General features: G+C 37.0%; 1 protein-coding gene across 3 annotated transcripts in view; it reads right to left on the bottom strand.

Annotated features, from left to right (window-relative positions):
- PLA2R1 (phospholipase A2 receptor 1) overlaps positions 1–13,148 on the bottom strand; it is a 113,670-nt gene that overhangs the window by 44,107 nt on the left and 56,415 nt on the right. For all 3 annotated transcript variants that reach the window (XM_068545027.1, XM_068545025.1, XM_068545026.1), the window contains 2 exons: positions 2,229–2,431; positions 161–306 (listed from right to left, as the gene is read on the bottom strand). In XM_068545027.1, coding sequence (XP_068401128.1) covers positions 161–306; positions 2,229–2,431 — 349 coding nt within the window. The remainder of the gene's footprint in view (positions 1–160; positions 307–2,228; positions 2,432–13,148) is intronic.

The following is a 13,148-nucleotide window of genomic DNA, read 5'->3' as shown; positions in this document are numbered from 1 at the left end:
ATTTTTCTTTCACAACTAGTGTTTAGTTGGTTTTAGACTTAAATACTTGAGATTTTGAATATCCCAAATACCCCCAATATTTGGGATACTCATGCCTAAGAAGCCATTGCTTGGAGACAACATATGTGACTGAAATTTTTCAAAATTAACAAGTATTTACCGATTAAATTTTGAATGTAAAAGCTCATTCACAAAATTCTCTTCCTCGATATGGGCAAAGCTTGCAAGATGAGCTCCAAATTCTTCACAAAATTCTTCAGCGTCTCTCCATGTTCTTTTCGTCAGAACTTTTTCACTATGAAATACCTGTGTAGTAAAAGGAAAAAAAAGTTGACACGGTCATGAATAAGGTGAGGCTGTTTAATTCTGGACAAGAAGATGACAATAATATAATTGTTGTCATTATTCTACTTTAAAAGCTTGACCGAGTAGGGAGAAATAACATTTACTGAACTAAAGTGTGTCTAGTTGTTGTAATACCATTACCTCATTTTATTCTCATGACAAAGTCATGCAGAGGATATGATAGGCTCAGTTTAACAGATGAGGACCCTTTTCCTCCTTGAAATCTCTTTTTTTTTCCCCCCTCCTAAATTTCCTGTGACTGGCATATGCTTGTCCCTTAATAAAGTGTTTGTCAAGAGATGAGGACAGTCAGGATAAGAGAGGTTACAAATTTCAGGTCACACAGCCACAAACTAGCAGAGCTAGGATTAGACCTTGTATTCTATAGCTGAATGAATCTGGCTCACCCAGGCGAAGAAATGAGAAATGAGACCTGGGACCTGGGGCAGGTATATTTCTAGGGTCTTTGGGTTTTAGCTGTGACTAAATTCTCTCCTGTTTCTCAGCTGTCCTCACGGTAGCAGGAAGAAGTCAGTCAAATGGCGGGCATACTTTTGACTTTATTTAAGGTCAAGGGTGAGGAACTGAAGACCTGGAGCTTCAGATTCTGGGCCTCTGCACCCTTCTCATTTTTAACTGCCTGACACTATGCTTGAGTCTCTAATGCCAGGCAGGCACCCTGCGGCCAGGCTTCACCAGGCTCTGATTTGCTGAGACCAGGATGAATAACCTTCCCAGTCCCATGGACCACAGCACAGCATTTCCATCTTTTAAATTATATGTCAAAACCCACCTCCTCTGGGAACCTTTTCTCGAATCACTTTAAATTCATAAGTCCTACTGCTATGCCCATCAAACACACCATATATTTGTTGACATATCAGGGTGATGTGTAGTAGAAAAAGCACTGGACTGGGAGTTCCAAAACCGCAATTTATTCCAACTCTGTCAATAAATAATTGTGATCTTGGGCAAATCACTTCATCTCACTTCATGCCGCAGTTTACTCATTTCTAAGGTTTAACTTATTGCTCTGTGTGGTCGCTTCTGGGCCTATTATTCCATGAATTTAATGTAGGATTATACATGTGTACATTTAAATTTAGTGTATTACAGGTGTTTCAGGCCATCTATGAGACTGCAATATTTCTAGAGATAAAGGCTGTCTCCATTCTGCTCTTCGTGTGCCCAGGTGCCGGAGAAGAACTTTCTCCCAGGATTTTGGAAATCTCTATTTGTACAATGAACCAAAGACAAAACCACCAAACAAAAACATCATATTTCAAAAATGTATTTCTGAGAAGAAGATTGTAGATACTGATTTAAACCTAGGATCTAAAGATGATTTGCAAAAAGACATTTCTAACACGCACACACATATCTGTATATATCTCTCTCTACATCTATATATCTCTATCTATATCTACCTCTCTGTAAATCTGTATCTATATCTCTCTCTATATCTCTATCTCTCTATATAAACTTTTGATCATCAAAAGCTGCGAAAGCTATTCTTGGCAGGAGAATGGTATTATTCCAGAAGAAGGACATTATTCATTTGCTTACAAACAATATGGAATTGTACCATTTCAATACCCAGCGCGTGTCTGCCTTGTTCATTTGTATATGCAATAAGAACAATATTGATCAGGGCCTTGATATCGGTCCTCATGAGGAGGCCTCAATCTCACCAGGGATCTGTCAATATTTTTACTTAAAAATTATTTTGGAATATAACTGAAAGGATGGAGACAGCCAACAAATATTAACTGAGTACTTGCTGTGTGCCAGGCACTATCCTGGAATAAAGGAGTTTGGGATACATGGACAAAACTGGAATAATGTTGGTCCCACTGAGAATGCCCATGTAACCTTTGTATTACCTTGAAGCAACTGGCCAGGCCAGGCTCTGACTCCCAATCCAAATAGCAGGGGGAAAAGGGCCATCTCTCTTCTTGCTCAGGTTTCTCCTGATTTTCCACTGGTTGCTTGCACAGGGACATTGCCTTAAAGTGTCTACAGTCCTTCACTTCCCAGTGACCAGGGGGACTCCTTCCTCGAATGACAACACAGCCACCACTGTAGCCTAAAAGCAGAAAACAACACTTTAATACCAGATGACTAGAACATTTTGTGCTTGGAAGACAGCTCATTAGAGTGTTGAATAGTTGACATCTCATAATGAAGCATCCAGACAAGAACAATAAAGATGAAAAAGGATGCTTTATTGGCATGATCATCTCATTTCTCTTCATCTCTGGAGAAGAGAATAGTAGATGGCAAAGTGAGAGAAGAGAGACTATGAAGCCTAAAATTTGGGCATTTTGAGCTCAGATGGCAAATGATGGGAAATTAGGTGCTGTTCCAACTTGGGACTGAAATATCCCCCATATCTCATCAAATGCCAACATCCCTCTACTTTGAATTATTGAGCTTTTTAACTGTGCAGAGGAAAATTTAATTCACCATTTATTGAATACCTACCCTGTACACTGTGCTTTGAAACCCTACTGTGAAAAATTAACAATGAAAAATACATAGTGCTGATCCTTTGAGAAATAGATTCAACAGGAAAAAATACATAAATGATGGAGTAAAGCAGACTGCAAGGTACACAACGGAAAACCAAACAGTACACCATGGAAGAGTGGAGAGAATGAGGTATATTCTAAATGGGGTGAAATTCTGGGGGCAGGGATAGGGGCAGACATCAGGGAAAAGGGAAAGACCATTTAGTTTTAGACAAATTCCATTTTATTCTTTTGCATATGTTTGACATTTTGGAAAATGAAACATATTTTTCCATAGAAGCAATTTCTATGTTAAGATTCTCAAGTTTGTCATCAAATGTATACAACTCATAAGACAGCTAAAAAATGCACTTCCAATTTCAGTGACTAGTAGAAAACAATCCCATTCCAAAAATAGAATAAAAATTGAGTAAAAATGAGCTTCTTTTTTCATCAATCCAGAGCGATCATTCAGTTAACTAAATCAACATTCAACAACAACAACAACAATAAAATTATGCATCTGTATCTACGTACCAGGCTAGGCTTTATATTATTAGCTGCTTGAGATAGAAGGACAAAAAACATTTAGTTTAGTGTGAGACACAAAAAAATAAATGATTACTGGCAGCAAACATGATGGATTAAGTGCTATAGTAACAGTGTGTTAAAATTTCTGTGGGGAGACTTCAGAAGGAGTGATGGGGTCTCCTCAGGATGTCAGTAAAGGATTTGCAGGAAATCACATTTGAGCTGAATTTTGAAGGGTGAAAAGGAGAAAAAAGTTTTCAAGGGGTGCTTTTAAAAAAGCAAGTGATTATAGATGAAGCATCTAAAGACTTGTGACGATTCTGGATCTAAAGGCACTTTAAAAAATGTAGTCACTTTGTACTAGATATTTGTCTTGCTTAATTTCCCTTCAGAAGTAATGGCTTCAATCTCTGTAGATACAGGGTAATTGACATTATCCTTGCCAGCCATGTTTTGGTTGTTTTATGCTGATAGAAAGACTAAAGAGAGAGATAATGAGGAGTGGAATGAGAAGGAAGAAGACAGAGGAAGATGTACAAAGATTTACATTCCTCCTAAAGGAATGGAAAAGAGTTTGTGAAGAAGGAGAAAGAATAATGAAGCTACAACACGAGTGTTTGTGTCTTCAACAATCCTGGGTGCACACCCCGTGTTAGACACCTGCAGGAAGCTCAACGTGTGTGCACGCTGATGGTCAAAGAGACCCACGAAGATGAAAATGACCAGTGGTAAACAAGAAAACACGATTGTGTGACATGCAGAAGAAATGGAAGTCAATAGAGAGAGTTGGTCCACGCAAAGGCCATCATTTGGCTCCACTGGCCAGAAGAGCTAGTTAGTGTTCAAGGTGGAGTCTGGGGGGCCAAGCAGGGGAGATAGTATAGCATGCCACTGCCCCTGCTGTGAATGGAGCATTGCAGGCCTGCTGAGTGTAATTGTGGAACGCAGCTCACAATCTAGCTGAGTCATGAACAACAGAGGAGATGCTGCCCGCTCTGTGTAATGAAATTCGAATGAAACTGAACTGTGGAAATCCATGTGGAAGCCGCAAACCTAATATGTATATGGATGGAATTGCTCTAGTTGAAAGAGCAGGAAAAAACACACACTCCCACCTGACTCTTCCATCCTTCCTTCCCAGCAGCCTTTGACTTGGGGCCTGAAGTCTGGGGTTCTAGTCTCAGCACAAATATTTAGTAACTTGAAACTCAAGGTTCATAAATCACAAAAAGCCTTGTCTGAAACATAGGGGCAATAATTCCTTTTCTTCTTATGGATTTTCATGAAGATCTGATAAAATAATATATTAAAAAGCTCCCTGAAAGATATGAAGGGGTAAAACCATCACTAAGGTTGCTTCTATTCTTGTTTTGACTGTTTTCATTACAAAAGCTGGGATTTTGTGGCACAAGTTCTGCCTGCATGTTCAAAGAATTTTTAAAAAGCTCAAATCAGCAAGTTTAAAATGCAATATACTTTTTTGTTGGTCTTGCATTTTGTCTTACTTTCCCACATCAGACAATGATTAAATAGCTTTGGTTTTAGACACTAGATATTCAACTCATCTTCATTAGTGAAGAAGGAGATGTTTGTGAACTGCTATGAAGATAAAAAGTGTGTAGTAGTGTTATTGGTATTCAAAAATGGTTAACTTAATGGAACATTTGACCTGAATTTTAGAGTCTCAGCCTCAAAGAAGCAGTAAAGTGGTATAATAAAGGGAGACTGGGCTAAGGGAGATATAAACCAGATTTATAATCTTATGTTGTGGGGATGCTTGTAAAGCCAAATAATAAGGGTAGGGTGTGGAAAAGAGCAGAGGTGTTTCTTCTCCCAGAGAAATTGTTCTCCAATTTGATTAACTCATTTCTCACTGGAAAAGAACAACTGTCGTCATATCCCTTAGCGGTGAATCTCACATTTGAACTGATTCTCCTCACCTGCCTTAGCCTCCCTCTATCCCCACCCCTTTACTCTCTCCATCAAACACGAATGGGAACACTTTCGGTCAATTAAGAAATTCCAATTCACTAGTCTAGTCTCTTCAATTTGGCAAAACTACCTAGCCTTATAGTAAATTGAACCAACCTGGGAAAGCCTCCATCTTTCACTTCTCTGGCCATATACCTGAAAACAAACAATATCTATTTGTGGCCTCAGGGCAGGAGGGAACCATAACCGGGCCTTTAGACAATTATTTTACTTGAGCCCGTCTACTCATTTCCCTTTCCCTGCAACAACTTTCACATCCTTAATCTCAGGCCCTCTGCCCCAGCCACCTTCCATCTCTCTCCTCTGCTTCTCCATGGAGAAAAGTGAAGCTTTGGGTCAGGGAAGGTGAGCTTTCATGGAGCTCTGCTTATCTGCCTGATACCATGTTAGGCATTTTATATGGTCTTTTTCCTATTTAACTTCAAAACCTCTTTGAGGTGGATATTAGCAGCTACAGTTCACTAATGGATAAACCAAGGCACAGAGGTGTAGCAACTTGCCTTAGGGCCATGTAGTTCTTGAGGGTTTGATCTGGAATTTGAAACCATATTTAACTGAGTCTACCATGAGACAATGTCAAGGTACAGAGGAGGTGGACATTCAATAAATAGCTGTTGAATGAATGCTTGAATTGTTCCCTCTAATTATGCTTCTCTCCTTTGTGAGACCGAAGCATTTCCTTGAAGATCTACTATCACATTTTTAGTGTGTATGACAGTTACCTATATATTTAAAAACATATGGAAATACCAAAAGGGTGCTCAGAAATGAGGCTGTTTGTCCTCATTTGTGTGTTGGTGCATTTCAGTACTCTGATGAGACAAAATGGATAACTATCTGCTGGCTAGACAGGGTTCTCCTTGCCATGTGTAGGGCAGTTTCAAGAAAACATATCTGACTGGCTCTAAGCAATCCCATTTTCCTTGTCACTGACAGAAGATTTCCATTGACTTGAGACAATTAGGGTAAATACTCTGGAGTTATCCCATGAGTGAAACATACCTTTTTCACAGCGCTATCTAGATCTAGAAACACAAACCTTTTGTCACAGAGCCTGAGTTATGGATGGATGCAACATTTTCTCTATGAAGTAACTGTGAAACTCTAATATAACTTGGAAACTTTTTTTTTTTAACTTTGGGTTTGTTTGTTTGTTTATTTATTTATTTATTTATTTATTCATGGCTGTGTTGGGTCTTCGTTTCTGTGCAAGGGCTTTCTCTAGTTGCGGCTAGTGGGGGCCACTCCTCATCGCGGTGCGCGGGCCCCCCATTATCGCGGCCTCTCTTGTTGCGGAGCACAGGCTCCAGACGCGCAGGCTCAGTAATTGTGGCTCATGGGCCCAGTCGCTCCGCGGCATGTGGGATCCTCTCAGACCAGGGCTCGAACCCGTGTCCCCTGCACTGGCAGGCAGACTCTCAACCACCGCGCCACCAGGGAAGCCCGGAAGCGTTTTTTTGAATGTCTTAAAGGATGGACTTACCTGTTTTCTTTCACCATAGAGCAGCCTCCATTTATATTGAATCCTTAATCTAAGTACAAAGTACATTTAGGTTTCTAATGCATTAGCTTCTCCCTAAATGAGAAAGGCCCTATTTGTCTTCTTTCCCTTTAATCAGTGGCACTAGTTAGTATGGATCAAAACTGTTTTTCCTGTTTTACCTGAATAGTTACTTCTCTTAAAATACCAAGTACCATAGTCTCTTTGTTGTTGTTTTAGTAAGGATAGCAGGAAATTATCTCTGTATAGAAATATCCCAGCTATGAAGCTATGAAGAAATCCCTAATGAATCCATGGATCTAGGCATCGATCATTAATGGCTTCTAACATTGCAAATAATAAGAGAACTGGACATTATATGCCTCCATATGGAGCATACAACTATCTATGAAATGGTCTTTCCAAAAAAATAAGAGTATCTGATTTAGATCAGGCCTCTGATTCTAACTTTTTAAAAATGTCATTTTAAAAATGTCAATTTTATGAAAAATAAAAAGAATAGAGTAACTTTTTTTTATATTAAAGACTTCCATTTATTAGCACTGTGACACTCAGTGCAAAGAATACTCTAATGTATACTTTTTATACCAAAGGTAGTATATTGTTATTCTTCCAACTCAACAAACAGTATATACTCTTTAGTGAACTGTTACTTCCTAGAATAGCAGGCAGGCCTCTTCCAGAAGAGTAGCACATTTTTAATGTGTTGTGGGGATACAATAAAAAAACCTAGACTGAAGGGAGCTCTACAGGACAAACACATTTGCATCAACAAATAAAATTTTTTAAAAATGACAGTGGGCAAGGAAAACACAGAGATTAAAACAGACTTCAGGAGATATACCAACCAATTACAGTGCATGCACCTTTTCTTGATCTTGATTCAAATGAAGAACTCTAAAATACATTATATAATAGTTATGAATCATTTAGAAATTTGAGCATTAACTGAAGATTTATGATGCTATGGAATTATAGTTAATTACTTTTAGTTGTGATAATTGTATTATAGTCATGTTTCTAAAAAGGAGTCTATCTTTTAGAGATAATACTGAAATATTTATGGATGAAATGATATGATATCTGGGATTTTTTATGAAAAAATATGGGAAATGGAAGGAGTGGGTGGGAGTATAGATGAAACAAGATTGACCATGGGTTGATAATTGATGACACTGGGTGATGGGTATATATGGTGGTTCATTATGCTATTTGGTGAACATAATACAAGGTTGAAAAAATGGCAGAACTATGATTCCACCACAGATTGAATATTTTGATGATATGACATAAGGACAGAGTCTTCACTGAGTTTATAAAAAGCTTCAGGCTTCCTGTTCAGTGGTCAATTTATGTAGTCAGTCTGGGCTGGATTAAGGTTCTGACATGGGGACCAAGCTAATGGATTCTTTTGTGACAGGCAGGAAAAAAAATGTCATTTAGGATGGTGTTTCTGCAAACTGCAATTTAAAAGGAAAAAGGAAACACAGGGGTTTTTATATTGCTATTTTCTTCAAAAAAAGATTTACATTTTCAGAGACAATTTACTCAGTGTCAATCAGCCTGAGCAGCCAAACTGAGCATCACGATATTATTTTTGCTTCAGGGAAAAGAGAAAAAGAGTAGTGCCACTCAAATAAATTACAGCAGAAACTTATGAATGACAAGGAGTTCTGCTTCAATTCCAAATTTTAGACATCCAAATATGCCCCAAGGAAGATAACATTAAAAACTAAGAATTTTGTCTAGTCAAAATGTATTAATTTATTTTGACAGGTATAGACACTCCTAACAAAATTACAAAGTATATTAGAAATGATACCTGGGGATTTTTTTCCAGTAATAGTGTGACATGGAACTTTACTATTCTCTGCATTTTAATAACATTCATAAATTTGTAGAATGAGAAGGTTGTTTATTGAGTGAATTGTGATGTTTCTTGTTTAGAGCTATGCAGTCACCGGTTTATATACAAATTTCCTAAACCAATGGTTATACACAAAGAATCTAATTTGTCTTACTTCACCTTGCATGCATCCTTTAAAAGTATAGTTTTTTTAAAAAATAAATAAATAACCAATATATTTTAGAGCATTTTAGGTTCACAGAAAAATTTAGCAGAAGGTACAGACTTCCCTTATACCCTGTGCCCCACGTACCTTACTACTGACATCCCATACCAGAATGGTACATTTGTTAAAACCTATATTGACACATCATTATCACCCCAAGCCCATGGTTTACATTAGGGGCCGCTCTTGATGTTGTACATTCTATGGGTTTGGACAAATGTTTAATGACATATATCCACCATTGTGGTATCATATAGAATGGTTTCACCGCCCCCCAAATCCTCTGTGCTCTGCCTATAAACTCCTCCCTCCCCCAGCCCTTGGAAACCACTAATCTTTTTACTGTTTCCATAGTTTTGCCTTTTCCAGAATGTCATATGGTTGGAATTACACAGTATGCAGCCTTTTCAGATTGGCTTCTTTCACCTAGTAATACGCATTTAAGTTTCCTCCATGTCTTTTCATGACTTGACAGCTCATTTCTTTTTAGCACTGAATAATATTCCATTGTCTGCATGTAACACAGTTTTGTTTTTAAATTTATTTATTTATTTATTTATTTAGCTGTGTTGGGTCTTCGTTTCTGTGCGAGGGCTTTCTCTAGTTGCGGCGAGTGGGGGCCACTCTTCATCGCGGTGTGCGGGCCTCTCACTGTCGCGGCCTCTCTCGTTGTGGCGCACAGGCTCCAGACACGCAGGCTCAGTAGTTGTGGCTCACGGGCCCAGTTGCTCCGTGGCATGTGGGATCTTCCCAGACCAGGGCTCGATCCCGCGTCCCCTGCATTAGCAGGCAGATTCTCAACCACTGCGCCACCAGGGAAGCCCCTGTAACACAGTTTATTCACTCATCTACTAAAGGACATCTTGATTGCTTGTAAGTTTTGGCAAGTATGAATAAAGCTTCTATAAAAAAAAATCCATATGCATGTCTTTGTGTGGACATGTTTTCAATTCATTTGAGTAAACACCAGGGAGTGCAAGTGTTGGATTGTATGGTAAGAGTATGTTTACTTTTGTAAGCAACTGCCAACCTGTCTTTGAAAGTGGCTATACCATTTTGCATTCCTGCCAGCAATGTGTGAGCACTCCTGTTGCTCCAAATCCTTGTCAGCATTTGGTGTTGTCAATGGTTTGGATTTTGGTCATTCTAATAAGTGTGTGGCAGTATCTCGTTGTTTTAATTTGCAATTTCCTAATGACATATGATGTTGGACATATTTTCATATGCTTACTTTTCATCTATATATCTTCTTTAAGATCTTTTGTCCATTTTTAGATTGGGTTTTTTGTTTACTTGTTGAGTTTTAAGAGTTCCTTGTATATTTGGTATAACAGTCCTTTATCAGATATGATTTTTACAAATATTTTCTCCAATTCTGTGGCTTGTCTTCTCATTCTCTTGACATTATCTTTCTCAGAGCACAAGTTTTAATGAAGTTTTAGTTTTAATGAAATCTAGCTCATCAATTATTTATTTCATGGATTTTGCTTTTGGTGTTGTATCTAAAAAGTCATCACCATACCCAAGGTCATGTAGGTTTTCTATTATGTTATCTTCTGGGAATGTCAAAGCTTTGTGTTTTACATTTAGGTCTATGATCCATTTTGAGTTAATTTTGTTAAGGGTGTAAACTCTGTGTCTATTTTTTTTTGTTTTTTGTTTTTTTTTGGCATGTGGATGTCCAATTGCCCAAGCACCATTTGTCAAAAAGTTTTTTCTATTGTATTGTTTTTGCTTCTTTTTCAGTGATCAGCTGACTATTTTTGTGTCAGTCTATTTCTAGGCTCTTTATACTTTTTTATTGATTTATTTGTCTTTTTTTTTTTTTTGCCAAAACCATATTGTCTTAATTACTGTAGATTTACAATAACTCTTGAAGTCAGGTAGTATCAATCCTCTGACTTTGTTCTTCTCCTTCAGTACTGAGTTGGTTATCCTGGGTCTTTTGCTTCTCATTATAAGCTTTAGAACCAATTTGTCAATATCCACAAAATAACTTGCTGGTGTTTTGATTGGGATAGCATTGAGTCTATAGGTCAATTTGTGTAGAACTGACATCTTGACAATACTGAGTCTATCTATGAACATGGAATCTCTATTTATTTAGTTCTTCTTGATTTCTACCATTAAAGGTTATAGTTTTCCTCTATAGATCTTATATATATTGTTAGATTTATATCTAAAAATTTCATTTTGAGGGGTGTTAATGTAATATGTTTTTAATTTAAAGTTCCCCTTTTCAATGCTGGTATACAGAAAAGCAATTGACTTTTGAGCATTAATCTTGTATCCTGCAATCTTGCTATAATTGCTTATTAGTTCCAGGAATTTTTTTTGATTCTTTCTAATTTTCTACATAAACAATCATGTCATCTGTGAACAAAGTTTTATCTCTTTTCTTCCAATCTGTACCTTTTAATTGCTTTTCTTGTCTTGTTGCATTAGCTAGGACTTCTAGTACAATGTTTAAAAGAGTGTTGAAAAGGGACATCCTTTCCTTGTTCCTGATCTTAGTGGGGAAGCTTCTAGTTTTTCACCATTAAGTATGATATCTGTGGGTTTTCTTTAGACGTTCTTTATCAAGTTGAGGAAGTTCCCCTCTATTCCTTGTTTGCTAACAGTTTTTATCATGAATGGGTGTTGAATTTTGTCAGATGCTTTTTTCTGCATCTATTGATACGATCATGTGATTTTGCTTTTTTAGCCTGTTGATGTCATGGATAACATTAATAAGTTTTCAAATGTTGAACTAGCCTTGCATACCTGGGGTAAATTCCACTTGATTGAGGTGTGTAACTCTCTTTATACATTGTTGGATTCAATTTGTTAATATTTTGTTAAAGATTTTTGTGCCTATGTTCATGAGAGATATTGGTCTGTAGTTTTCTTTTCTTGTAATGTCCTTGTCTGACTTTGGTATTAGGGTAATGTTGCACTCATAGAATGAGTTACACAGTATTCCCTCTGCTTCTAACTTCTGGAAGAGGTTGTAGAGAGCTGGTATAATTTCTTCCTTAGATGTTTGGTAGAATTCACCAGTTGAACCCATATGAGCCTGCTGCTTTCTGTTTTGGAAAGTTATGAATTACTGATTCAATTTCTTAATAGATATAGGCTTATTCAGAGAGTCTATTTCTTCTTGTGTGAGTTTTGGCAGATTGTGTCTTTCAAAGAATTGGTCGATTTTACCTAGGTTGTCAAATTTATGGATATAGAGTTGCTCATAATATTCCTTTTTTATCATTTTAATGTCCATGGGATCTGTAGTGATGTCCCTTTTTTTCATTTATGATATTAGTAACTTGTGTCTCCTCTCTTTTTTCTTAGTGAGCCTGGCTAGAGGCTTATCAATTTCATTGATATTTTCAAAGAGCCAGCTTTTAGTTTCATTGATTTTCTTTATTGATTTCCTGTCTTCAATTTCATTGATTTCTGCTCTAATTCTTATTATTTCTTTTCTTCTACTTACTTTGGATTTAATATGCTCTTATTTTTCTAGTTTCCTAAGGTGGAAGCTTAGATTACTGATTTTAAATATTTCTTCTTTTCTAGTATGTGCATTCAGTGCTATAAATTTTCCTCTAAGCCCTGCTTTCTCTTCATCTCACAAATGTATTTTCATTTTCATTTAATTTAAAATGTTAAAAAATTTTCTCTTGAGATTTCTTCTTTGACCCATGCGTTATTTAGAAATGCATTGTTTAATCTCCAAGTATTTTGGAATTTTCTCAGCTATCTTTCTGTTCTTTATTTCTATTTAATTTCATGTGATCTGAGAGCAGACATTGTATGACTTCTTTTAAATTTGTTAAGTGTGTTTTATGGCCTAGAATGTAGTCTATCTCAGTGGATGTTCCACATGAGCTTGAGAAGAATGTGTAATCTGCTGTTGCTGTTGTTGGATGAAGTAGTCTATAGATGTCAATCATATCCAGTTGATTGATAGTGCTGTGGAGTTCAATTTTGTCCTTACTGATTTTCTGTCTGCTGGATCTGTCCATTTCTGACATAGGGGTGTTAAGAGTCTCTAACTATAACAGTAGATTCATCTATTTCTCCTTGCAGTTCTATCAGTTTTTCCCTCATATATTTTGATACTCTGTTGTTAGGTACATGCACATTAAGGATTGTTATGTCTTCTTTAGAGCTGACTTTTTTATCTTTATGTAATGTCCATTTTTATCCCTGGAAATTTTT

This window comes from Eschrichtius robustus, chromosome 5 (genome assembly GCF_028021215.1).
Source record: "Eschrichtius robustus isolate mEscRob2 chromosome 5, mEscRob2.pri, whole genome shotgun sequence".
NCBI lineage: Eukaryota > Metazoa > Chordata > Mammalia > Artiodactyla > Eschrichtiidae > Eschrichtius > Eschrichtius robustus.
Note: the sequence above shows the minus strand (reverse complement) of the source record. Positions and strands in the feature narration are given on the sequence as shown.